Source organism: Meles meles, chromosome 20 (assembly GCF_922984935.1).
Source record: "Meles meles chromosome 20, mMelMel3.1 paternal haplotype, whole genome shotgun sequence".
NCBI classification, from domain to species: domain Eukaryota; kingdom Metazoa; phylum Chordata; class Mammalia; order Carnivora; family Mustelidae; genus Meles; species Meles meles.
Genome location: NC_060085.1, coordinates 20,866,238 through 20,892,609, shown reverse-complemented (window position 1 = coordinate 20,892,609; position 26,372 = coordinate 20,866,238). Strand labels below are relative to the sequence as shown.

At 49.6% G+C, this 26,372-nt stretch overlaps 1 protein-coding gene across 7 annotated transcripts in view; it reads right to left on the bottom strand.

Annotated features, from left to right (window-relative positions):
- Positions 1–26,372, bottom strand: part of DOCK3 (dedicator of cytokinesis 3) — a 608,703-nt gene that overhangs the window by 16,211 nt on the left and 566,120 nt on the right. For 6 of the 7 annotated variants that reach the window (XM_045990868.1, XM_045990865.1, XM_045990867.1 and 3 more), the window contains 14 exons: positions 25,328–25,413; positions 22,959–22,985; positions 22,728–22,823; positions 18,348–18,408; positions 17,747–17,840; positions 14,905–15,053; positions 9,586–9,672; positions 8,157–8,261; positions 4,220–4,361; positions 3,053–3,219; positions 2,814–2,900; positions 2,175–2,354; positions 1,531–1,614; positions 1,292–1,408 (listed from right to left, as the gene is read on the bottom strand). In XM_045990868.1, coding sequence (XP_045846824.1) covers positions 1,292–1,408; positions 1,531–1,614; positions 2,175–2,354; positions 2,814–2,900; positions 3,053–3,219; positions 4,220–4,361; positions 8,157–8,261; positions 9,586–9,672; positions 14,905–15,053; positions 17,747–17,840; positions 18,348–18,408; positions 22,728–22,823; positions 22,959–22,985; positions 25,328–25,413 — 1,482 coding nt within the window. The remainder of the gene's footprint in view (positions 1–1,291; positions 1,409–1,530; positions 1,615–2,174; positions 2,355–2,813; positions 2,901–3,052; positions 3,220–4,219; positions 4,362–8,156; positions 8,262–9,585; positions 9,673–14,904; positions 15,054–17,746; positions 17,841–18,347; positions 18,409–22,727; positions 22,824–22,958; positions 22,986–25,327; positions 25,414–26,372) is intronic. The other variant, XM_045990866.1, reaches the window with a different exon arrangement.

Below are 26,372 nucleotides of genomic sequence, written 5' to 3'. Positions count from 1 at the left end.
GGTCATCTGCTGCGACGGGAAAGTTTGCACACAGCAGAGACCAGCCGAGAATGAGAGATAATGGAATACCCACCAGACTTTCACTTTCTCTGCAGTGTTTCACTGCAATGAAATACCGTGGGAGAATCATTACAGAAAGAGGAGATCTCGGCTCTGTGGACTTCCCTCTGGAAAATGTGCCCACCAGTCAAACTATGGGCAAGCTTCTTCTTCTTTTTTCACATTTCATGCTATCTTTACCTGTGCAGGAATGCTGAGACCTGCACTGGGGGCCTGAGATGACCAGAAGCTCCAGCATCAAGAACAAGGCAAGTGAACCCCAACAGGCCAGATCTGCTGAATCTGAGTGGTCCAGCCTCCCTCGGGCCAGTGATCATCCCTGAAGAGGAACCTCTTGTCCCTGACGGCCTTGCCCCACACCAAACAGCCCTGCTTCCCTTGCCATAGGAACTGGGTTCACACCCCTTGAGATCTGGCAGCCAACCTGTTTAGCAGAAAAGTTTCTCCAGAAAACACTTGGAGTCAGCCTCATGGTTGAAAATGGGGTGAGGGCATGTAAATGGGGGCTCAAGTCCACTGAACCCTAGTCCTGGAACACAGGCTCTCCTTTTGCTTGCATGCATCAGTCCTTGGGCTGAACCCTGCTGTGGAGGCTAAGAGGCAGGTTAGAGTCCGAGGGAACGTCTGAAGCTTGGGCCAGGCTCAGAGCCTGGCTGACCCCTCTAAGAGCAACCAGTACAGAAATACTACTCACTCCAGGCTTTTGTCAGATGTGAGTCTGGGTCACCAGATGGGTCTGAGGAAGAGGGAGGGAGGGATGGAAGGGAGGTAGAGGGGAAGGGTAAAGAGAAGGAAGAGGGATGGGGAGGAGAGGGCATAAAGATGGGAAGGAAAAGAGGAGAAAGAGGGAGATGGGGAGAGGGGGCTGGCTCAGACTATTTCTTACCTCTGTAGGTTCTCGGGATGGAAAATATCTCCAAAGAGATGTCTACATGTGGGCCATATATTTTAGCTCTTTTCCTCCTCATATGAAAACCTTTCTTCACCAGTGCAGTACCTTGGAAAACATCCTTTGCCCTTGAATCTGACTCCTCCTCAGGGAGGGGAGTGAATGAGGGGATCCTGGGCAATCTTCACCTGGATAAGCACTCACCTCTGCCTCCTGGCTCTCTGTGGCGGGAGCAGCTTTTCATCCACACCACCCCCCCCGCCAAAGGCCTGCTGCGCTGGCTTGCTCGCTGGGCAAGAAAGGCTGGTTCTGTGCAGCACGGGCCCCCGCAGGGTAGCTTACGTGATAGAGGCTGGCCCGCATCATCTGGAACTGGTCAATCAGCTTCTTATGTAGAGGACGCATCTCTGGGTGCACGAACTTCTCATGAACGGCCAGCCCGACCCCAAGGACGTGGACCTATTAGGGAGACAGACAAGGCCACTCTGCAAGCCAGGGGGTAGCCCTTGAGAACTGCCGTGGTCCTGTGGTGCCTAGCTTCTCCCTCCTGGCCACCAGCCCCAAAGCCCCGCATGACATACCTGCTCCTGCATGAGCTCCTTGAGCTGGGTGATCTTCTCTGCGTCTCCAGGGTGCGTGGTGATGTAATCTTTGTCAAAGAAGGCCTGTGAAAGGAAAGGCTAAGTCAGGAGACTCCTTCCAGGACTGCCTTTGAGGTGGGGACTGCCACTTGAAAGGCAGGTTCTGCCTCCTTGGCAGGTGCTCACACCGTCTCTAGCCTGGCCTGCTCGAACCTCCTGCAGTCACAGGGGTGGTTTTGGTGCCTAAGAAGAACCGAAGGTAGCCAAATAATCTAAGCCTGGATGCTGGTCCCAGCCCCTCAGGGAGCCTGGATGGCTTGGGGAGAGTAGGCCAGGCTGGTGGCCGGGCTCTTAGCCACCCACAACTCCTTGTGAAGGGCTTAACTAACTTAACTAACACCTTACCCATCTGTCCGAGCTCAAAGAATAAAAAAGAGAAGGTCCACTGGGAAAGCCAAGCCACAGGAAGGGGAGTAGGAGGGAGCTTGAAGCCTCACCCCAGGCCCATTCTGAGTCAGCTGAGGCATAGCCTGGAGACGGCAGTTGGGAAGGCTGCCCTGGGAGGCTGGAATCTCAAGAAGAGAGCCCCAAGAAGCACCTTCCCCGCTGGGCTGCCTGCTGTTGGTGTGGTCTGGGCCACTCACCTCTTGGTAGCGCGCGATGCCCCCGTTGACAGCCGCGTCGATGACGCCATTCAGGCACATGCTGAGCAGGTTGATGTTGCCGTGTACCTGTTTGTGCTGATACTGGCTGATCAGCGCCCGCAGCTCCTGGTTCTTATTCTCAACCACCTGGATGGCATTCTCCAGAGGGCTCACCTCCACCTGTGGGCACACAGCACACGCTGACATCCCAGGCACAGTGACGACCCCTCCCTCAGCACAGTCCTGAGAGTGCGAGCCCAAGACCAGTGATGCTGATTCCCACCCTTGTTCCCGTGGACCTCAGACTTCCTGACTTCTTTCAAATTTTCTCCTCTGATTTGTAGGCACTCAGAAGCACAGTAAATAGTGAAGAGCACCAGTTCTGAAGTCAGAGAGTTCTGGCTTCCTGAGCTTCAGAGAACAGCTTCCACACTTGTAAATAGGGAGATTAAAAATCTCTGCTGCCTAGGGGTGCGGTGAGGTTTCAAAGAGAGAGGGTATACAAAGCCCCTGGCACAGGACTGGCCCATGGCAGCCTCCACCAGGTAGGCGGCTGAGTCTGGCTTTCTGTCTTCAATCCTTGAAGAAAGGTCCCCAAAGCTGGGGCTGGGGATCAGCCCCCTCTGAAACATGTCTCACCAATTCCCTCCTCTCCACTTCGAACCACCGAGAGATGCCAGGCAAGCTGTGGGTGAGGGTCAGTGTGGTGCGCTCGATCCACAGGCTCTGCAAGGAGGGCACAGGTGGTTACAGGCCAGTGAGTGGTTTCTGCCACACCTGCCTGCCTCAAGGATGACACAGTGGCGAGACCCCGAGAAAGTGGGGCCTCCCTCTGGCCTCACTAGAAGCACCACCCCTGCTTCCCTAGAGTTGTTCACCTTGAATTCGTTCTCCTTGTCCTTGGGGCCTTTGTGAAAAGGCCTGTCATACCGGAACTTCCTCACATTGTTGACACGGTAGAAGCTCTTGACGCGATCCGGGACCCTATCCATCTGCAGGACATCCACGTAATCTGGAATGGGCGTCACCGCATAGATCTGCAAGTCTGGGCAGGAAGTGAAGGGAAAGCCCAGACTTGCCAGAAAGGCGGATCTGAGTACTGACTTCGGTCATCCCCTGAAGGAGAAAAGAGCACCCCAGCCCCTGTTCCCGACTGGCAGCAGCGGCTGCATCCCAAGGGCCAGACAAGACCCAAGCACCGTTAGACTGAATTTCCTTGTCTGCCCACTCCCAGCTCTGGCTGGAGAGAGCGCATCTCCTGAGCACTCAGCCAAGGTGAGATGTCAACAGCCAAGAAGCAGGGAGAGGGGTCAGGAGAAGGCAGGTGCCCACCGTGCAGGAGTTATAAGGGCCAGGGTTTGTCCACGTCACTAAACTGTATTTCCTGCAGAACAATCTTTTGATAAAAATACTTTTTTTCGTCTTTGTGGAGAAATAACATGGGGGTCCACCTGCCCTTCCCTCTCTGGAACAAGCCTGTACAGACATGGTGACTGTCATGAGGCCTCCCAGGAAGCTGTGTAAGGGGGTGAGGGGCAGGCCAGTGTTTGTGCCCGGACTCCCAAGTGCCACTAAAACCACAGGTGTTCCCCATCTCCTTCCCTATGTCCTCCACACCCACCCCCTGGGCTGTGCCTCCATCCTCCTGACAAACAGGAGCGCAGCAGGGCGCAGAGTGGTGGTTATCCCTGGGGCGGAAGTCCTGTGGAAGCCCAAATCACCCTGCTGAGTGACTGCTCCTAGAGCCTAGGCAGCTCCTTCCCAGGGCAAGGCAGGGACTAAGGCACGGTAGCAGCCAGCCTAGGTGTAGAGGTCCCCCCGAAGCCCTGCTTCAGGCCCTCCATGGCTAAAAGCATGCCATGGCTGTCTCCGCGAGGCATGAAGGCCCTGCTGAGTGTGGTCCGATGTGATGAGGACACACTCCACCCAGGACTGATGGGTAACCTAGCCTGTAAGGCCAACACTACAGCAGAGGGACAGCCGACTGGGTGGGCCTCACCTCCCGGACCGCAGACCACCTCCCCAAACCAAGCATCAAAAGATACACTGGGCATCACACTGCAGGATGGCGTCGTCGGGGTGGTTTGGGTGCTGCATGGCAACGGCCTGTGGGAACTCGCTGAGCATCCTTTGCTGGAAGGCCTCCAACCTCTCGTAGTCATGGCCACGGCACACATATTCTTTGTTCTGCGGCGAACAAGAGAGCCTGCTCTCTGCCTTGCCTCTGGCCCCCACCTCCTCAGGGGTGTCAACAGCTACTCATGTCACAAACATATCCTAGGGGCCCCTGCGACAGGCATGGGGTGCACAGCACTCAGTCCCTGCCAAGGGGAAGTGGTGATCCAGAAGGGAGAGGGACAGGAAAAGGGAGACTTGGACTTGATGCAGCAGCCTCGAGGCAGGCCACGGGCTGTGGGAAGCTTGGAGGAGGGAGAGCACCTTACCCAGGAAGGGGTGAAAGGTGGGGGGGGTGGGGTTTAGAAAAAGTCATGCCTGAACAGAGTCCTGAAAGGCCCATCTGGGTCAGCTCTGAGAGAGGAGTAGGGAAGGACTCTCTCTGGAGGCTATGGTGTCAACCAGGGCAGCAACAGCCTGGGCAAGACAAGGTGCCGAGGGAGGAAGGTACGTGTGGAAAGCTAGTGGGAGGGTGTGGAAGGTGCCTGCAGGGGTGTGCCAAGGAGTGACGGCTAGCGGTGCCACCACAGAAGTCTTCACAAGGGGAGTGGTGACCAGATGGGTGCTTTTGAAGGACCACTTTTATTAGCTGGGAGACAGAGTCCAAATGTGGCCCAGGGTCCAGCAGGTGTTCAATCATTACTTACTGATGGGCAGTACATCTTTGCAATCACATCAGCTGGATGAAACGACATCATCTGAACCACACATTTCCTAAAACCTTGTGTTATATCATATTTGCTTTGAGTTGGGGCTCAGGTTTCCTCCTAGCGGGCTGAGGGCATGACGAGGAGCCCTCCGCCCTGCTGCTCTGCCCACCTCACAGCTGGTCCCAAGGGAATGGGACACACATCTAGACCTCTGGTGACATGTGTCTGCCTGTCGGCCTGCCTGACTGCCTCACTAGGGCCACTCTGACAAAGCAGCATCACCACCAGGGTGTGGCGCCAGACTCTTAGCCAGACGCAACTCCTGGTGAAAGAGTAGCCCGTACAGCCCTGCCCCTCCCAGCCATCACCAGGTACTGCCCCCCCACCCCCGCTGTGTGTCTTCAGAGGAAGAGAGACAGAGAGGTCCACGGGGCCAGCTGGACACCCACCGGCACAGGGATAATCACAGACCAGGCTTCAGAGGACCTTAGATTTTCTTTTGGGAAAGAATTTCTGCCCCCCTTCCACTTCTCTTTTTACTATGGGAGAACTCAGCTAAGGCTTGGTCACATGCCTGGATGGATCTGAATGAGAAACAATATCAGAAGGGAAGTCAAGGTCGGGAGGAGCAGGCTGGACTCTCCAGTGGACAGACCAAGTCAGAGGACAAGAGACACTTCTAAGTTCCTTGCTTGAGAAGCAGAACTGACAAAAAAGATAATTATAAAGAATTGGTCTTTTCATATCAACTCGCAAATGTACAATCCTCACCAGTAGCTGTTTGTGGGTCAAGTGAAGAGAAACAGAAATTCCTGTGAGAAGGGAGGGCTGGATATTTTCCTGTCTCTGTGCAGATTAGTAGATAATCACATTTGTGAAGCGAGGGAGGCAGATGGTCCAGAGAAACCAAGCTGACAAAGCTAAAGTAATAGATGGCCTATGTGTTCAAGGAAGGTGGGGGACTAGCTTAGCTTTCTGGGGGAGACCCAGCAGGAAGAAGGCACACAGCGTTGACCTTGAGGCTGGCTGTCAGTTTCCAGTTTGCTTGTGTGAAAGCCCCAGCATCCTCACGTGAGACAGATCTGGCTGCCACTGCTTTGTTCTTGGTTCTTGCCATCTATAAGACAAACACCTACTTCCACTGGGATTCACTCCATTTGCCAAAGCTGAACTGAGCAGCCGAGGGAAGAGAAGGCAGCAAGTGGCTCAGCAAGGCAGATCTGTATGCATAAAACACAGCCCCTAGGGATGGTGCCTTGTGTGGAGATGAGGACGCACTGATGGATGACATTTCCTAACACCCACTGTTATTTTTCCTCCATTACTGGCACCACTGAACCCCCATTTGAACATTCAGACCGTTGTCTGCAAGCATTGTTTGGATGGGCCAGAGGCAGGTCCCACACTAAGTCCTACTTGCCAGAAAGTGTGGAGTTTCCTGAGATGCTGAGATGCCCTGTGACATTGAGCATGTGGGGTGGAAGCCAGGGCAAACCGTGACGGAGACTTCCTGTTTGGCAGGGACAGAAATGGGACATACCAGGGCCTGATTCTATAATATCCAAAATAATGATGTTTTAGAGTAAAACCTGGTTTCTGATATAGAAATTATGGGGCAAAACAAAGAAAATAAAATGAAAATAAAGCAGCATTTGCAGAAAAAATGAGAAAGAAGGAAGTCACAAGGCCAGAACCATTAGTTTGTCCAAGGACCTTCTGGAGATGCTTCTGGTTTCTGATTCTTGTGTGGTTCCGTCTTTCCCTTCTGCTGACCTCCACTTCCATGGCTTTTGCATGATCTATGCTGGTGGGGACAACAAAGATGCCACTTCCGAAATGCTTGAGGTGATAGTCCCTAGGTAGTGAGCAAGTCCCCCCCTCCTGAGGAGACCCTTTCCTCTTTCACATTCTGCTTCTAGAAATGCTACTGTGGAATGGAACCGGAGCCTTCCTGAGGATCACAATTAGGCAGAGTGGGCTTGCTATCCCTGTCAAGATTACTTGTTTCTATAGAAGTCAATTTTCTTTTTAGCATAGAATGGTTACTGCCTAGGAAATGTGCAGGTTGACCTGCCTTACAGCTGAAATGTGGTTAGCCTGGACTCTGTTGCTAGCAGACTGGCTTAAAAAAAAAATTTTTTTTTTTTAAGGAGTTATTAAGGCCAACTGACTTGTGATGTGATATCAAGCTCATTATTGCTCACTGGCTAAAGCAATTTCTCTGCTAAGACAGGACCCCAAACACATCAAAGAGATTCTATGAATGTTCGCAGCTGCTTGTTGAGACTTGTAGACAAGGAACTTTAGTGATACATTGGAACTGGGGACAGTCAGAGGCAGTCTTAGTCTCAACTGCAACCCAAGGCCCTTTCATCGGCACAGCTTCATTGAGGTCCCCTGGCACAGTGAAGCCCTCTGGGCTACAGCCCACAAGCCCAGGATGACTTCTCCTGGAGCCTCTGGCTTTTGTGGAATAAAGAAGAGAATCACAGTTATTTAGCTGGTAGGTCTGCACATCTGTGCTCAGTCATTCCTTCCGCTTTGTTGGTATCCCAACTTAGCTTTCCAGGAAGCGATGGGGAGAAATCGCTGTCACTATCCTGGGCCAGAGAGCTGGAGGCCTAGAAAAGGTTTTCCACAGCCAGATCCTATTTGGCAGCTCCCACAAATTTCTTTCAAATCCACAGTTTCTCCACCCTGGCTGCAGAGCCTCCAGGGCAGCCATGGGAAAGAGCCAACATCTTCCATGACAAACCTCATGAAGTCAGCCTACGGTTGAGGTCAGGGCTGTACTGGTGTCCTATCTGCTTGAGAATAAACACAATGGAGGATTCCAGGCAGTGGAACTTGAAGTTGGAAGGTTTCTAGACATATCTATGGGACATTCTCAGACCGTGGTCGTTTCCTGCAGGAATTTGGGTTGGTAAGAAAATCACCCTCATGTATTGCAGACAGCTACAAAATAGTACAGCAGAGTCAAACAAAGTCTAAAGTTGGCAGTCAGTCCAGTCAAATAAAGCCAAATGCCTTTTGTTGACTAGTTAGTCCTTCAAAAATAGTATTCAGTAGAATAGGGAAAAAGATTAAAAAAGCAGGTTATAAATGAATTACGTGTAGAAAATGATATAAGTTCTTGTGACTACCTGAATGGACTCACCCGAAGGAAGAAAGGAAACTTCCTGCCATAGAAGCCAACCCGAAAGAACTCAGGCTCCAGGCGTTGCTGCTCCATGATGTTGTCATAGTAGCTGGCCTCCATTTTCTGTGAATGAGAAAGGCAGTTGCCTTCAGGTTGGCCTGACTGCTAGTGGTGTCCCAAGCAAGTTCTCCCAGGCCCCAGTAGATACCGTCTTTTGGAAACAGAACATGGCAACACAGACTGTGTAGAAGTGAGCCCCTGGCCATGATCAGCCTCTCCCTATGTTGCTGCCTGATGGAAGGGGAAGCGCTCCTTCGCAGCGGGTGGACCCAGCCTCACACAGATCCAGGATTCTTGGTTTTTGGTCTTTCAGGGGCACACGCTGAGCATGGACTCCTCCCACCCCCACAGATTTCTGGTTTTGGTTGATACTCACTACACCAAGTGACTTTTGGCTAGTGCTAGTTATGGTTGACTGATAGCTATTCTCAGCACCATTTTCCATCAGTCCAACTGCATTGCTCTTGTTCATGATCTAACTAAAGAGGCTAATAGTCAGAGAAAGTCTCAGTTGCCAGCATCATTGGTATTGTTCCAATTTAAGAGATTTTAAACTTTAAAAGTTGAAGTAATATCCATGATATCTAGCATTACTAAGGTCAGTACGTTTCTTAGTATGGGCTGTCCTGGCTTCACATTCAGAAAAACTCACTGAATTTTGACTGGGAAGACAGCTCCAATGCACTCAATCAAGCCAGCTTGCTGGGGAGCAGGAGACTTCAAAGACCAGTCAGTAAGCTACTTCTAGATAACCACATCTATTACATAGACCCAAATCTCCACCTGGAGAAGGAAACATGGCAGGGAACATTGCCACACTGACTGGGTGGAAGAGGAGGGGAGACTTCTGACTTCTCTTTGCTAATGTAGTCTGCAGCTAATATGACTCAGAACCCAGCACCAGCAACCAAGAAAATTTGGTGGAGACCTTCGAAGTCTATGGGACATTTCACTTAATTTTTGAGTATTTTGCATCAAAGAAGGGAGTAAGAACAAGGTGCTTGAAAGTGACCACAAGCCAAAGCATGTAAAGATCTTTTAAAGTTTTCAGATCTTACAAAATTTTCCTGAACAAAATCTTTCAGGAAAGGTTTCCTCATGAAGTTGAGCTGTTACGTCCTCCTTGGACCCGCCATCTTATCCTGCATACGTGCTTCTCCCTTTCTTGAGCACCAGTGGCTCTCGGGGTCTGGGTCATATCATTTTTTAGTTCCCCAGTCAGACTGCAAGGGTCTTGAGGGCAGGAACCATGGCCTCTGCTTCTCCTGTCCTGTCCACAGCACTTAAACAAGGGCTAGGCCGGCAGTGAATGTTCACTCCGAAACTGGGGCCAGGAAAGTGCTCGCACCTCCAGTCAGGGTTGGGCTGGGGAAGGGGCAAAGCTCACCCGAATCCAGCTGAGGCTCTGATAATCATAGAGGCTCTCGTACTGACACGCCAGCTCCCTGCACAACGGGATCCCGAACTCCCAGCTCTGTGTCAGAAAGAAAGCCAAGGCGTCAGCACCGCAGGCCTCCTCAGAACAGCCCCAACTCACCTGGAACACATCAGAAGGCACAACCGAAGGCCCCCTGCAGCTCATCTGTCACAAAGAACATCCACTCAGGATGAGTCTGTGGACAACACGCGGTGCTGTGGCTTTCTAGCTCAAGGTGTAGCTTTCAGGTTTCTCCTCAAATGTCTCTACCTCCAAGAGGCCTTTTTCTGACTATCTCATTAAGGATGGGAACTTCCTGACCCCGTTTCTGTTTCATTACTCTCCAGTTATCTTAAAAAAGTATTTACTTTTTTGTTGTATTAGTCTCGATTGGATGATAAGCTACATAAAGGCAGGAACCCTGTTTATTTACTTTTATCCTCAGAGCCTAGAGCACTGCCAGGCACGAGGAGGTACTCAATAAAGATTTACTTAGTAAGTTCATGAAGGTAGTAATGACTTTTGTTATTTTTTAAGCTTTTATTTAAATCCCAGTTAGTTAACATACAGTGTAATATTAGATTCTGGCATACAATATGGTGATTCAGCCCTCCCACACAACACCCAGTGCTCATCAGAACTAGTGCCCTCCTTCATCTCCATCCCATATTTCACCCCTTCCCCCAGCCCCCTCCCCTCTGGCACCTGTCAGTCATACTCTGAAACTGGTGCCAGGAATGTGCACCAGCGTCTGTTTCTTGGTTTGTCTCTTTTCTTCTCTTTAATCATTTGTTTCTTAAATTCTATATACAAGTGAAATCATAAGGTACTTGTCTTTCTCTGACTGATTTATTTCGCTTAGCATGATACCCTCTAGCTCCATCCATGTTGTTGCAAATGGCAAGATTTCATTCTTTTTTTTTCCCCCATTTTATTTATTTTTTTCAGCGTAACAGTATTCATTGTTTTTGCACAACACCCAGTGCTCCATGCAAAACGTGCCCTCCCTATTACCCACCACCTGTTCCCCCAACCTCCCACCCCTGACCCTTCAAAACCCTCAGGTTGTTTTTCAGAGTCCATTGGGAGAGGGGGAGGGGGCTATGGACATTGGGGAGGGGAGGCGAACCATAAGATTTCATTCTTTTTGATGGCTTGAGTAGTGTTCCACTATATATCTATATACCACCTCGTCTTTATCCATTCATCTGTCAATGGAAACTTGGGTGGAAACAATGAATTTAAAAAAAAATTATTTGACAGACAGATCAAAAGTAGGCAGAGAGGCAGGCAGAGAGAGGGGGACAGTAGGCTCCCTTCCAAGCAGGGAGCCAATGTGGGGCTCAATCCTAGGACCCTGGGATCATGACCTGAGCCGAAGGCAGATACTTAATGACTGAGCCACTCAGGCGCCCCTCAAAGGGAATTTTGAAATAGACTCTGGCTCCCTGAGTTAATATGATGCCTCTGCCTTAGTGGGCTAGGAAACCTCTTACACCCCACAATGCATCTTTCAAGCGGGAAGTGTCAGCCCTCTTTTCTGGCTCCGAGCGCCACTTGGGCAGTTGTCAGCCAAGGACCCGCTGCAGGGTCTGCCTGGCAGGCCACTCCATGGGGGCTGGCTAAGCAGCTGATCTGTGCACAGATCCCTGGCCAACTTGCCATGAGCATCCTGTGGGGAACTGCTCATCATCGGGTGATGAGGGCCCCACGTGGGTCTAAAGGCACTCAGTCTGCTGACAGCAGCTCCCAGTAAAACAGGTCTTCTCCCCTCCTGGGATCAATGCTCATCTGCCTTGCTGGCATTTCTGCCCTACTTTGTGCAATCTGCCCTTCTGCTCTAAACTCTCCTCCCACATACCCTTTAGTTATCTTTAGAGTGAGCTAGGACCAAGAGTTTGAAGACATTCTGTCAGCCTTCAGGGACTGTGCCAGATCCTGGTGTGTCTGCCTCTCAACACTGGTAAGGAACATGTGCAGGTTGCACCCCCGCTATAGCTTTTCTCTGGTCTCCTTCCTTCGGGCAGGAGACAAAGCCAACTCTAAAACTCCTACCGAGGTCTGAAATCCAATTATTTCCACCAGCTCTGGCAGATAGGCGCTATGACACATCTTTGTGGCTCCTCTGACAGGGATGGCATGGAAGTTACACTGACTCCTCATTCTAATCAAACTGGGAAGGCAGGTGCAGGCCTGGCACTCCAGACAGTCTTTGTACTTCTGTTTACACACAGTCTATTAGAAGCAACAGATTCATCATTCCTTCAGAGGAGCACAGGCAACAGTAACCCTCCGTCAGGAGAGCCCAAGCCCAGCTCCACGGAGAAGATTGCTCTAGTCCTGATGGTCTGTTTTTCAGATAAGCAAGGGTCTGAGACTTTTGTCCAGCTGCCCTTCGTGTTTCTCCCTCTGCCCTGTGGTAGAGGCCCAGTCCCCATCTTCACACCTCTCCTTCCTTCTTTCAACTCCCACTCTGCCAAGCCCTTTGAGTGCTCCTCTCTCCTGGTCTGGTCTGGGAATGCTGACCCTCTGTGGACTGGAGCCCAGTCCAGCTTGAGGCAGATTTCCAGGCTAACCACCTCACCACTGGTAAGAATGACTCTGGGTTAGACTACGACCAGGATTTGAACTTCTGACTCTATCCTTCCGGGTGCTCACGAAATACACATGAGACCACAGAATGTTGGGATGTCTGTACCAGGCAGATGACAGAGGTTGGAGTGTGTGTAAGAAAAGCAGAGAGCCTGCCTTGTGAGGCAGAGTGTGCTGGCAGTGCTGAGGACTAGAATCCCTTTACCTGTCCTTCCCCAGAGTCTTCTTTTCTGCCTTCCTCCTGCTGCCAAGGTAGCTTTTCTCCTGGCACAAAGAACCCTACAAGAACACTTTTTCTGGAACAGCCAGGTTTTGCTTTTTTGAGGTCAATAAAAAAAAAAAAAAACCAACCAAACCTGAAGGCTTTCAAGAACTGGTTAGCCTTTTCCCCTGGTTCTATCACTGGTTCTATCCACTGGTTTCTGTACCAAGGAAGAGAAACACAGAAGTTGGGTCTTCTGTATGAACCCAAGAGAATGAAGCTGATAAATACCTCTTTGAGGATGATCTTATGAAAGGGCTCACTCAGTGGTCTGCACTCAGCACAGAACCTATTCCCCCAGCAACTCACAGCAAAAAACAGGGTTGCCGAAAGAAATGGGAGAGCCTCAAGAAGGTGGCCTCCAGAACCTCTGGTCCTTCCCCTGTCCTGCTCATCTATAATACTTGGGCAGGTTTTGCATTTTGATTCTCTTGTCTATACTAGGCTGTAAACCTCCTTTTCCAAACACTAGTGTAGTGTGGAGTGAAGATGGGAACTATTGTCCTGCTGGTAAGCTCCATCAGATTGGGTTAACTCTCCACTCCATCCTCAGTGCCCAAGGAAAGAAAAGAGAACAACTACACTAAAAGTACTCATGCACTGGGCACCTGGGTGGCGCAAAGTTTAAGCATCTGCCTTCTGCTCAGGTCATGAACCCAGAGTCCTGGGTTCGAGCCTTGCATCAGGCTCCCTGCTCAATGGAGAGTCTGCTTGTCCCCCTGCCCCTCACCCTGTTCATGCTCTCTCTTTCTTGCTCTCTCTCAAATAAATAAAATCTTAAGAAACAAAACAAAGTGCTCACACCACCCCCTCTGAGCTAGTCAGGCTTGCTGGGCATGCGGGTGGATGGCAGCTCCAGGTGGGCTGGGCACCAGAAGGGCAGGTCTGAAAGTGTACTGGTGTGGGGCTCTGCGTCCTTGCCCTGGACAGGCAAGGAGAGGAGGCTTTGGGATGGCACTGGGGCTCAGTCACATGGGGCTGCCCGAGCACTGAGCATGGGCCTCCTTACTGGACTAGGCTGAGAGCTCCTGAGGGTTTGGAAAGCTTCCTGCATGGGTGAATTCTTTTGACAAAGATTTCTCCTATGTTATGTAAAACTGGCCAATGTTTTCTGATTTATGGACGAAAGCCATTAATGTTTAAATCTTTCTTTTTAATGATGAAAAAACTCCTTAAAAAACCTTAATTTCCATTCAAGTCAGGGGTTCAGCCATGACAGTTCCTGGAGTGATTCAAATTCAGCTTTTTACGAATGGATAAGGAAGATGTAGACCATATACTATGGACTATTATGCCATATATATATGGCATATGTATATATGCTATATAGTCCATATACTACGGAGTACTATGCCTCCATCAGAAAGGATGAATACCCAACTTTTGTAGCAATATGGACGGGACTGGAAGAGATTATGTTGAGCGAAATAAGTCAAGCAGAGAGAGTCAATTATCATATGGTTTCACTTATTTGTGGAGGATAAGGAATAACATGGAGGACATGGGGAGATGGAGAAGAGAAGGGAGTTGGGGGAAATTGGAGGGGGAGATGAACTATGAGAGACTGTGGACTCTGAAAAACAATCTGAGGATTTTGGAGGGGCGGGGGGTGGGAGGTTGGGTGAGCCTGGTGGTGGCTGTTATGGAGGGCACGTATTGCACGGAGCACTGGGTGTGGTGCATAAACAATGAATTCTGGAACACTGAAAAGAAATTAAAAAAAATAAAAATTAAAAAAAATTCAGCTTTTTAAAGCATACTCAAAGCTGAATAATGAGCAAACAGCATCAACAAGCCACCCAACCTGCCTTTGCAGTACGTGGGCCACAGCCTACTGTAGGCGGTCAGAGGGCCCCACGTGGAGTCCTCTGGGGGTTGGGAGCAGGATGGCAGGCGAGTCCCCAGGAGGCTGAAACCAAGGCTGGCAGTGCCTGCCAGTCCCACAGATCTGAGCTTGATGGGGAAGAACACCAGTGAGACAGTCTAGTCTGTGCTGTGAGGGAGGGAAATCCAAGATAAGAGGTGCTACCACTGAGAAGCAGGACAGGCCTCCTTCGACCAAGGTTAAAATCCACTCATGGTTACAACTCATATTTTCTACAGCAGAAGAGGAAAACAACATCAGTTCTTGAAGTAAATCTAATACGTGTCAGTGGGGGCCCAGAAGCCCCTGCAGCAGGAGCGTCAGCATGTGCCAAGCTGCTCAGTGGGGTTGTCTCTCACACCTTCAACCTGGAATTGGCTTCCAAGTCACAGAATTAAACTGTTACATATATATATTTGTTTTTTTCCCGGAGAAAATTCATGCTGCCTCCAAAGCTAACACACACTACCCCCCATGCCCTCTGTAGCCTCTGCCTGGCCCATTAGTGTTGAGATGGTGGAAGCATCACGGTGGAAGCTGAAGAGCTGAAAGGCTTGGCTAATGACCCTACCTTGCCTTTGTTGAAGTAGTGGATGATCTTGCGGCACAGTCCCTCTTTCCGCTGCCACTCGGTCTGCGATGGGTAGTGCAGAAATTCGCGCAGTGGCCGTTCCTCCCACTGCAGCAGCTCACAGTAGAGGAGCAGAGTGAATGCAGCCTCTGTGGGGACAGGCAACATGGAGGTCCAAGGACTTCTCCTCAGGGCCCTGGGAGTAGCCTGGTGCCAGGGGATGAGGCTAAGTACCACGTGAGGGCAGGCCATGTGCAGCCCAGGTCAGGGACACTGGATACAAAAGGTGACATAGAGGGGCTGCCCATAGCAATAGCATCAAGGGGCCTAAAATCCTGGCAGGCACCTTCCTCCCACAGTTGCTCACTGACGCTGGGCTCCAGGTAAAGCATGGCCTGGTTACCTGAGTTTGTATACAGGCTGCCTTGCTTTGGGAGATGCTGACGTGTCAGACAGTTCTTGGGTTCCTTTTCGGTCAACTGACTACAGCTTCCTCTCCAGCCTTCTCAGACTGGCTCTTGTGGGTGGGCACTGACCCAGGTTTCTCTCAGTAACCCCTCCAAGCTAGCCTCAGTGGCTCCAGAACCATTTTCTGACCTTAGCATGGCCCTCATCTCTACTGTTTCTAAAAGAACCAGAGAGGAGTATAAGTGGTGGTAACTGAGATGGGCCTGTAGCCGAAAGCTCTATTCCTGGAGGAGCCAAAGCGTTGCTGGACCCAGGCCCGAGGACCAGTGGCACCTTACCCTATTTGTGCAACTGATGGAGAAGCTCATATCAAACACCACCACCGGGGTGCCTGTGGTGGCACAGTGGCTTAAGTGGCTCAGTGGGTTAAGCCTCTGCCTTTGGCTCAGGTCATGGTCTCGGGGTCCTGGGATTGAGCTGTGTCAGAGTCTCTGCTCAGTGGGGAGCCTGCTTCCCCCTCTCTCTCTGCCTACTTGTGATTGCTCTCTTTCTCTGTCAAATAAATAAATAAAATCTTAAAAAAAAACAGTAACACCAAAATACTACGGTTCCCTCAATTCTAAGGCATGTGTCACACTGAATTACAACCACCACTCATTCCTTTCTATTTGCTCATTTTCAGTGGGCATCTCCTACTGGCAAGGTAGGTAGTTCTAGCTTCTGCCTGACTTCAAGGCCCTACTCAAGTCTGCTCCCCATGACTGTGAAGAATCTCATCTCAAAGTAGTCCAGAACCCACTTCCAGTTTTAACCATACACCTGCCTGCAGCCACTCTCTGGGCTCCTCGTCATTGTCTCTCTGCCTGTGCTCTGGCCACTGGACCTTCCTGCCCAGGGATGCACAGGCCTCCTTAATGGATAGGGATGAGGAGTCCTTTCTTTCTGGGGACAAGACCCTGAGGCACTAGAGGACTCCCTCTGAAACTTAGGAAACCAGGAGAAATCTTCTTTCTGACTATATCCTTTCAGATGTTACTCCTGAGGCCACCAGAGACACAGCTTAGCACCCTCTCTCTGTTCAGATCCCTGACCTGGCCTCTTAGTCATGGCCCAGTCCTCAAGGAGTTAGTAAAAGCCTCTATAGTACATGAAATTTATCAAAGTCTATGACTTCACCCCTTTCTCAGAGGGTTGCTGGAATCATGGGTGGAAGCAGACACTGAGAATGGCAGGTTCAGCCCAGTCATTTCAGATTTTAGTTCCTGCCAACCTGTGTGGTCAGGAAAGGTGGCGTCTATAGCAAACAATCTCTTACATCTTGAGACGAGGAGGGAGGATTCTGAGTTTCTACAGATCCAGCTAATTCTAGTCATGTTTATGGACAAGAATAGCTTGAATTTCCTGGTTTATCACACAAATTCAAGTCCTGCGGCTTGAGAGGTAGGGTGTGGTGGCTGGTCACCACAGTGAGGAAGGTGGCTATCTGGGGGGAACTATGGCACATGGTGATCAGGCAGGAGCCCTGTGCACGCATATGCTCTCCTGACTCAGCATAGTGCTCAGTAAGCAGTGTGACGGGCAGGTTGATGTGCTATTCAATTTGTTCCATTAGAGAAGGCCTTTGGGCACCCGGGTGGCTCAGTTAAGCATCTAACCCTTGATTCTGGCTCAGGTAATGATCTCAGGGTTGTGAGATTGAGCCCTGTGTTGGGCTCTGTGCTCAGTGGGGAATCTGCTTAAGATTCTCTCTCTCCTCCTCTGCCCATCTCCCACCAAAAAAAAAAAAAAAAAAAAAAAAAAAAAAAAGAAAAAGAAAAAGAAAAAGAAAAGCACAGGCCTTAGTTTGGATTAAATTGTACACACAGTGAAAGCACCCCCATCTGGCCTGTTGGAAGCCAGGCGGACACTCTCCACGCTCGGCATGCTCTCTGATGGGAGCTCGAAGTGGGGCTGCTCGGTGCAGCTGCAGGAGGGAGAGCCTAGGGTGCAAGGCAGTTCTGCCAGTGAGCTCTGGAAGGCCCAGGGTTAGGTGGCTATTTCTGTGTTGTGGCCTCACTTAGCTCTGGCCGTGGAGGTCTTCAGGAAGGCTGTGCTCATGGAGAGTGACACTGAGCTCAGGATGCCTGAACCTAGCATGTCAGAATTTGGAGGTTACCCTTGAGGCCTCAGAGTTGGTGGATTGGAGGCACAGAGAGAGCAGAGTGGCCTCATACAGCAGAGGACAGGCGTGTTGGCACAGAGGAATTTCTGCCTGCTTTCTCTCTACCACATGTTACAAAGTTGCTGAGGGAAAGGAGCCAGGTGAGGGCGCAGCCCAGGCCCCACCACTCTGCTAAGACCTGGCAGGCACCAGCTCAGAGCCTTCTCCTGCCTGCTTTGCATTCCTGTCCTGTCTGTCCTCAGGGGAAGGCACGGCTGGCCCCTTGCCACGCACCCGTGTAGTTTTCAGCCTGCAAGTGCATGTCACAGAGCTTGTGGATGTAGCGGATATACATCTCTTCTTTGTTGATCTCAGATTTGTAAAAATTCTGTAAGAAAGAAGGAAATACACATCAAGATGAGAGAGGCTTCCCCCTGTCGCAGCCATACCTGAGCTCCAGGCAGCTGGCCAAAGCCCTGGGTGCTCTGGGCGGGAGGAGGGCAGGTCATGGAGGCCCCCGGCACCAGAAAGAGAAAGAATCAGCTAGAAGGCACACCTGCTCTCCAGGTGTGGTACAGCCAGTGGCAGACCTGGGGGAGTCCTAAGTGGTGAGAAAGGGGACGAGGGCCAAAGCAGACTGGGATGTAGGGTATGTCAGGGTTGACTGGATCTTGCCAAGAGGCCAGCGTGGAGTTCTGTCCAAAGAGAAGCTCATGTCGTTCCTTTCCCAAGTGGGAATGTGACTGAGGAGTTGCAGACCTCCAAGATACCAGTGACAGAGCTGATATCCTGACTCAAACCCTTAGGCTTACAGCCACTGTAGAAGGGCCAAGCCCATCACACTGTGGGACAGATTCCACTGGGCAGATAGGAGGAAGGGCCCTTGTCCTCTCACCATCAGGTTAACAGTACAGCCAATCTTCTTATTCTCTGTTTCCTCTCCTTTCATGCAGTCCCTGGATGGGAGAACACAAATAAATATCCCATGACATGAAGTGCTGCCTCTGGGACAATGCATAGGACTCCAGGGTCACGGAGGCATTAGCATGACTAGACACGAAAATAGGATGCTCTCCGGCGGAAAATGCTTCCACAGATGGGGACTGTACAGGGAACTCCCCTTGCGCTTTGGACCCACTTTCAGGGCTCAGAGGTCTCTGTTCAACTGAACCCCTCATTCTGGTGGCAGAGTGTAGAGACCAGATAGTACATTAGGGCATAAAGCAGCACCGACCAGCACCCTCAGCACAGAAGAGGGTATCGGTAAAGTAGAATGTTAAATCCCCAAGTCCTCAGAAGGAGAGGCACAGAACTTTCCTGACAGGGAAAGCTCCCTTTGTAGGACAGTGTTCAACAGAAGCCAAAATCCCGTGCTCCAGGGGCCTAGCCTCAGGACCCAGTGGCTACAGCAACTACGGCATGGTTATCATGGTAGCCGCCTCATTGGCTTTCTCCCTATGCTGTCCTTCCTGCGCACTAAAAAGAAACGCATGTTTGAAGTTTCTTTCTGGTGTGAGGGTAGCGTCAGCCAGGGCTGGGCTGCGTTCGTGCTAGACTGAGCCAGGCAGAGTTGGATGGAGGAGGTGTCAGCGCTGGCCTGTGAGACACAACGGGAACACTGAGGGAAGGTGCTCCTTCCCTCGGGAGAGAGGGGAGAGGGAGAGGTCCAAACCAAGCTCCTCTGGAAGGAGCAGAGGCTTGGCACAAGGAGACAGAGGAGAAGGAGAACCAGATTGGTGAATCCGGCAAGAAGCCTCCTGTATGCACAGCCAGTCAGAGTCCCATCTGCCTGTTGCGCCCCGTTCTTTGGCACCCCACACTGCTCTGGTGTGTAGATGCAGCTCCTCAGGCAGCTGGCCATAGGTGGGTTTGTGGAGCACTAAGATCAGGGGGAGAGAGTGTCTTGGCTTTGCTCCACTGACAGGCATGCAGCCTAGGGAGAAACCTCATAGCTGGGAGTCAGGAGCCCTAGTCCAAGTCCCTGAACTTCTGGGTGATTGTTGGACAAACTCAGTTATCCCTACCTTCCCAGCTGCAATCCAGTTCCCAGAGGGATGACTTCTTTGAAAGAAAGGAATACTGAACTATCTACACAGCACTCATGGTATTCCACAAAGTCAAATGTCCTTCCTTCTGTGGAGGGCTACTATCAGAGCAGGCAACAATGTGGGATTTGAAACCAAGGTCCTCCTTTTTGGGTTCCCTCTCAGGCATGGGCATTTGGTTCATTTGTAGCTGGACATGGGGTTGCTGCACAGGCCACTGCAGAGCCTGTCTTTTGGAGCTACCAGGGACAGGAAACTGCTGTGACTTTTCAAGAGGAGGGCCAGATGGCCAACTTGTTACAAGCAACACACAAAGTAGCAGGAGGCCACTTGTCTCTGTCTCTCCAATAAGTTGGCCCCAGAGAAGGCAGTGACATCTCAGCTAGCTACTTTGGCATTAAATGGTGGTTGTTTTTTTTTTTTTTTTTTCCTAGAAAGCATCTGAAACACTTACCAGGCATCACCTTCTGTTTGGCCATAACTAGAACCTTACTGTCAAGTCAATTAAACAAAAAAGCATTGGCCTCAACCCATTGATAGCAGGGGCATTCCCCACCCACCTTTGTGCACTATGATGGCCTCTCCCATGCACTGTTAACAACTGACTCTTCTCTTCTGTGTGGTTTTGTATCACTTTCGTGTGGCTACTCCACAGAGAGGACACGTTTTAAAGCCTCTGACTTGGGTGCAGTCGTTGCTCTCCTGCACTTTCTCTGGAGGAGGAATAGGGAAGACTCTCCTAAACAGGCTTCTGAAGCACGTGGGTGGGAGCATGGTGCCTGTGCTGAGCAAGACCAGGGCCCAGGCAGCCCCGGGGGCAGGGGCGGTGACTGGAAGTCTCCATAACTTCTAGTTCCTCTTCTAGATAGAGCGCTCCAATTAAATCCGCAAGGGCTTGGCAACTCTAGCTCTGTCCCTGCATGTTCCAGGGCACTAAGAACCACTCTCCCTACCCGCAATCCCAGGGGCTCTGCTTCCTTGCCTAGGAAAGCCACCAGTGAGCACCTCTGTATCTGACACAGAGTACTGTTCTCACAGAAGATGGAGACATTAGCGCAAACACGGAAGACGTGCCCAGAGGAGATTCATGCTAAAACAGAGTCTCACGCTCCAGGGTCAGTCATTCTGGAGTATAAACTATTAATTAATTTTGTAATCAATGTATACATATTTAACTGCCAACAACTATTTTCTTAGTAGGTCCTTGATGAACTAAACTGCACTGGGGTTGAAGAGACTTTCTTGGTTCCTCCATGGTCTTCCAGTCAATCAGTATGTACTATACACCTGCTTGAGGACCATCAAACTCCATGCAGGGAACCGGGGAGATAAGGACAAGGTCCTGTGCTCAGGGAGTCACTCTCTTCACCTGAATGAGTCAGAAAGGTGACAAATAATTATCATCCAAGGGGCTTTGGATGCTTTGGAAGAAGTATGTGCAAAGATCCAGGTGAGCTCCTATCTGGGAAAGCCTCCTTGATGGGACTTGGTAGGAAGGGCACTCTTGGGAGAAGACAGCGCATAGGGAAGAAAGAAGGGAAAGACGTGAGTGGGGACAACATGGGTGAGGGGATAGGGCATGGCTCTTGAGTCAGATGTGGGTTCGGATCCTAATAATGGCATTTCCTACCAATGGTGCTTCTTCACTAATGAAAACAAGGATAAATCCTTCAGGGCTGAACATGGGGTTAGAGACAGTGTTTGTAAAGCACAGAGCATGTGGTATATTTTTAACAAATAAGAGTCAACATGAGGATTTTGGTGTTTCCTTTTGTGTTAACAAAGAACAATACTAGGAGGTTAGGGTATGCACATGGCTAGTGGGGACTGCCAGGGGCCAGGGCCGAATAAGTGGGCAAAGGCCAGTTTATGAAGGGGCTTTGATGCCACATAAAAGAATATGAACTTTGTTTTTTAGGAACCATTCTTGAGACAAGAAATGGAAGAGAATGAAATTGGTTTTGGCTATGAGTTTGAATTGTTTGTACAAGGTAGATACAAAAATCAAACGCAGCTAGAACTAGGCTAGGAAATTAATTTTGGCTCTTTCTAGCAGGCCGCGGAATAGAGCTGACCGTTAGTAAATGTTTCAGTGAGGGGGAGGTTACAGAATTTTGTCCACTCTTCCCTGTCTGATGGCAGGTACAGAAAAGGCTGGGGATGTGGCATGAGCAAGGGGGCCCACTATTCTAAAAGAGGTCCCCAAAAGGCCACTTGTTACCTCATAAGGCACAGTTGTGCTACAGGAAAAGGGGATGCTTAAGCCGTGAGTCCATTTCTCAGGAATTCCTTTTCCAAGCCCAGCTAGTGCACAGAATGGACATCTGAGTCTTCTGCAAAGCAGAAGTCTTGGCATAGCAGTACCCTCTATTCAGCAGCAGCTGGAGGTGGCCGAAACTCCCCAATTTCCTGATACACTGGTTGCAAATACTCTCCCTTCGTGTTTGCACATCTTGTAGCACAGAGGAAACAACTATTGCTTGGTGGTGGGTTTACTCTGTTATTCTTCCTCATTCCCTATCACCTTCCTCTCGCTACCACATGAACTCTGCTGAGAGAATAAGCCTGTAACAGGGGCTTTACTGCCACTTTTGGAGTAATTCAAAAGCCATGATATGACAGAAGGCAAGACTTCATGTAAAAACAAATTTTACATGAACTCTCAGAATGAGCACAGCATAAAGATCTCTGAGCTCACATCTGCTTCCTCTAATCTATTCATGGCCAGGACCAAGGGACAGAAATAAGCAGACTTTAGGCAAAGAATAGAGGTAAGGAAAAGTAGGGTCCCCAGTCCCTGGAAAAACCAACTGGAAGTCCTACAAGGTCCCACTTCTGCACTAGGTGACATCTCCCTGCCCATGTGCCATATGGCTCTCAGGAACATCTGCACAAAGGACCCTGTTTCCTGCATTGTTCCGCTGTGGCCATTTCTCTGAGCCTTGATTTTTTTGGATGGAAAGCCAGATGCCAACATGTCCCTGGAATATTCCCCAAGGGCACATATTAGGGAATCCCAGGAAGGCCTGGCCCACCCTTGGGAGAAGGCTCTTTCCCTTTCTCTCCTTGGCCATCAGTAAATTCCTCATGACTGGTGATGGCACCCAAAACCCAGAGCAGTCCTCCCCCTGAAGGCCACATGGTCTTAATTTTACAGTTGGGGATGTCCTTGCTGAGGAGAGCATCCTGATCAGAGAAGAGGTCAGGTAGGTCGGTGTCTGAGAAGATACCTGTAGTCAAGAAGGCGTTCCATGAGGCGGGTGACTGAAGTCACAAAAGAAATGCCGGTTTCACGCCATGTTTCCTGTTCGACTTTCTCCAGCAGGCTATTGGTAGGAGGTAGGGGAAACAAACACAATGTACAATTCATGAGCTTTTTCTGGGCACCAGAGTGAGGTCCCAGAGCCCGTGGGGCCTGCGATGGATCTGGAGACGGCAGACTTACCACACTGCAGTCTTACCTGGGGTAGGGCCCAAACAGCTGGGTTCTACTCCATGCAGCAGAAAGCAAAGACAAGGTGATTACTGAACTGGCAGGAAGAGATGAGCATATTTTCCATTTTCTTGTGTAAGTTCCTAAGGGTGCCAATGAACTGAGGAAGGGGTTTTGAAGCCCTAGCCCTTTAGGTGTATGCTATGAGGTTTGTTCTGAAACAGCAGTTGAGTGAGAGGCCCCTGAGGATGGTCTTACAGTTGGCCGTCTACCTCTATCACTGCTCAAGAGGCATCCTCAGTGAACATACAAACTAACTTTTCTATGTAAACCAAGAAAAATGTTCTGGCTAGTCTGGACAGTCCAGTATGAAGGGCAGTAAGTGAGTCCAGGAGCTAGACCTGGTCATCTCCACTGTCAGGGGATGCTTCCATGTGAAATGTACCAAAGCCAAGAGCTAAATGCCCAGGTCCTTTTCTCATTTGCCAGCCCCTGCTCCTGGTACCTCAGGGCAGACTCTGGCTTCTCGGCCTTCTCACAGATCTCTCCTAGGGGATGATGACCTGGACACTCTGCTTGCTCCAGTAGTAAACCCAATCTCACCCCTGATTCCTTTCTATGCTGTCCCTCACTCCCTGAAAGTAGTGAAAGTCAACTGGAATGGCAGGCCCAGCTAGAGGCCCAGCCTGGCCGCCGTTCATGCTTCCATGATGGTGATGGTCTTCCCCACACAGTGCATGGCCTGAGCTTAGATTCCTGGGAAAGTGAGGGTTTCCCATGTGACCCATGCTACTGGAGAGTAAGGGAAGCACCATTGCTCTAGGCTCTGAACTGTGTGGATGAAGCCACTGTGTCAGGATTTCCCACACTATTCTATAGAGCTCTGCTATCCTGGAGGGCTGAGAAAGGTATTCTGTGAGCAAACAAGCATGAAATGCCAGTCGCACTCCTGTTGGAGAGATTTCACAGCTTTCTTTGTATTGTAGGCTTTGAGAAGTCCTACAGTACAGAGGCCCGTTCAATTTTAATCGAATCTTTTCTGAACTGATTAGCCCATGATCCACTTATTTTCTTCCCCAGCATCTTCCCCAAAACACAAATTGGGAAATGCTGTTCCATGGTCCTCTGCAGCTTTCAGCCCTCAGACATGATTTAGAAGAGTTTATGAAACCCTATTTGGTCAGGTAATCAGTAACTGCAAGTTATTTGTGTGCTTTTTCCTTTGCAGTAAAATCATCTGTTAGTGACTTCGGAAGAGATTTCTCTGTATTATTTCCACAATTAGAAACATCTTCAGCTAAAAGAACAATACTAAAGTATGGATTCATTTTCACAGATAATAATTATTTACATTTCAAATAAATTCATATTTTATCATATGACGCATCAAGGAACAAAGTGGGCAGGATTTATAGCCAAAAGATCACCCCCTCTTGAAACTGGAAGATCTGGGTTTCCCCCCACAGACCTGCTTCTCACTGATCTTTCAACTGAGGGCAGGCTAACACTTCCCTGAGCTCAGTTTTTATCACCTCTATTCATCAAGATAACTTCTGCCCTGCCCACTTCATAGGCGTGTATACAGTATACATTTTGTATATGGTAAAGTTCTAAGTAAATGTACAGTATTATTATTGGAAAAATATGTTACAGGCTTATTTTCAAAATGGCACTAAAACAAAGAAAAGCATTAAAGCTGGAAATAATGAGTAAGATGGGAAGGGACTCTCTACCTGTAAGAGTCTTAAGATTTTGTTTTTTAGGAAGGTAAAGTGTCCACCATCACTATTTATCTAGGAGGACCATGGCATCCTTGAGTCCCTCCTTTGGACTTAGCCCTGTGCAATTCCTGTAAGGTCTCTTGGCCTCCATCAGTTCAAGACAGAAGCTATGAATGGGGGACCTGGGAGAACCCCTGACATCATTCAGCACAATGCCCGGTTTTACAAATAGGGAAACCGACCTGGAGAGCGGGTACAGTTTGTTAAAGTCACAATACCCACAGTAGTGTTTTTCCCAAGCTGACTGAACCATCTTACAAACCAGGGATTAACTTTTTTCCTCTTAGAAATGCCAACACTGAGCCCTCACTGAGTCCCCATGGGTTGTTTGCCCAGGATACAGTGCATGCTACGAAGACACATGATTTCCCTTTTCCTATCAGCAAATCTAAGAGCTCAGAGTTATCACCTGTCTCTACCTCTTTAGTCAACTATGGCAATCCCTGAGCGAACTTACTGCCATAAGGCCATCTTCTTGTTGACTAGGAATGATCCAGGTCTCTCCTGATACCCACCCTCTGAAGCCTGCCCACCAGCGTGGATTGCACCCCTACCCTTCATCAGCCCACTTCACCCCCTCTCCCAGCGTGGGGTGCCAGGGGCTGAAACAGCTTACAGCAGGCCGAAGAGCTCCCTGTAGCTCTCGTCGCCTTTCCCTTCTGACACCATGCTGTCCAGCTTGTCAATCAGCTCGGCCTCCACCTAGAGGGAAGCAGAGACTTCGTAAACCTGAGCTGACCTCAGAGGAAGGATGGGAAATTCAGCTCCTGCCATAGGTGAGGAATTGCTTCCTGATTTTTTCCCTTGTAACAAATACATCCTAGGGAAGGCAGGATCTCATCTACGGCACCAAGAAGCCATCCTGCCTCCCCTGATTAGGAAGGCCTTTCACTCCAGTGGCTTAAATAAAATTTGGAACTTATACACCTTAGATACTCTTTTCCCAGTCTGGGGACAAAAAGCAAGGATTCCCTGGAAAGAAAAGTATTTTGAATCCAGAATCCAGAATCCAAAAAAATTTGCCAATTTTTTTTCCCCTTTTTTCTTAAAAAAAAAAAAAAAAAGACTCATTCAAAAGAAATTGTGTGAGTAAAATACATCTGGTTAGAACTTTACTCTCTAGTCAGCCAGTCACAAAGGGAGCCTGCTGCTGGGCTAGTCCTCACTGTAATGGCTGACATGATTCTGAGTTGAGCAAGTAGGAGTCTTTCCTTCAGATTCTCCTTCAGGGTAAAATGCTCCATTGTCGTCCCTTGAGGCTGCTGCCTCGGCCACTGCCTCATCACTGGGGCCCTTGCATTTGTTATTAGATTCCTAAACTATAAGGGGCAAGACAGTACTTGTTCCCACCCACTGATCTGCAAGGAACTCATCAGTGCTCAGCCACATTTCTAATAAGCTTCCCTGGATTTACTCTGAGGTGAGAAATTAGTTGCAAGTGATGTGAGATAAATATCTTTTAAACCCCTAATTAGTCTATAAAAGATGTGGTATTTGGTATTTATACAGATACTTCATGTAAACAAAAACGGCATGGCTGCTTTTAATGATGAGCTGTAACAGAAGCATTTTCTCATTTCGCATAGGACCAATGAGTCCGAAGGCAATGAAATAATTAAAAAAATAATTGGATTAGGAAATTCATTGAAGGCAATTATGGC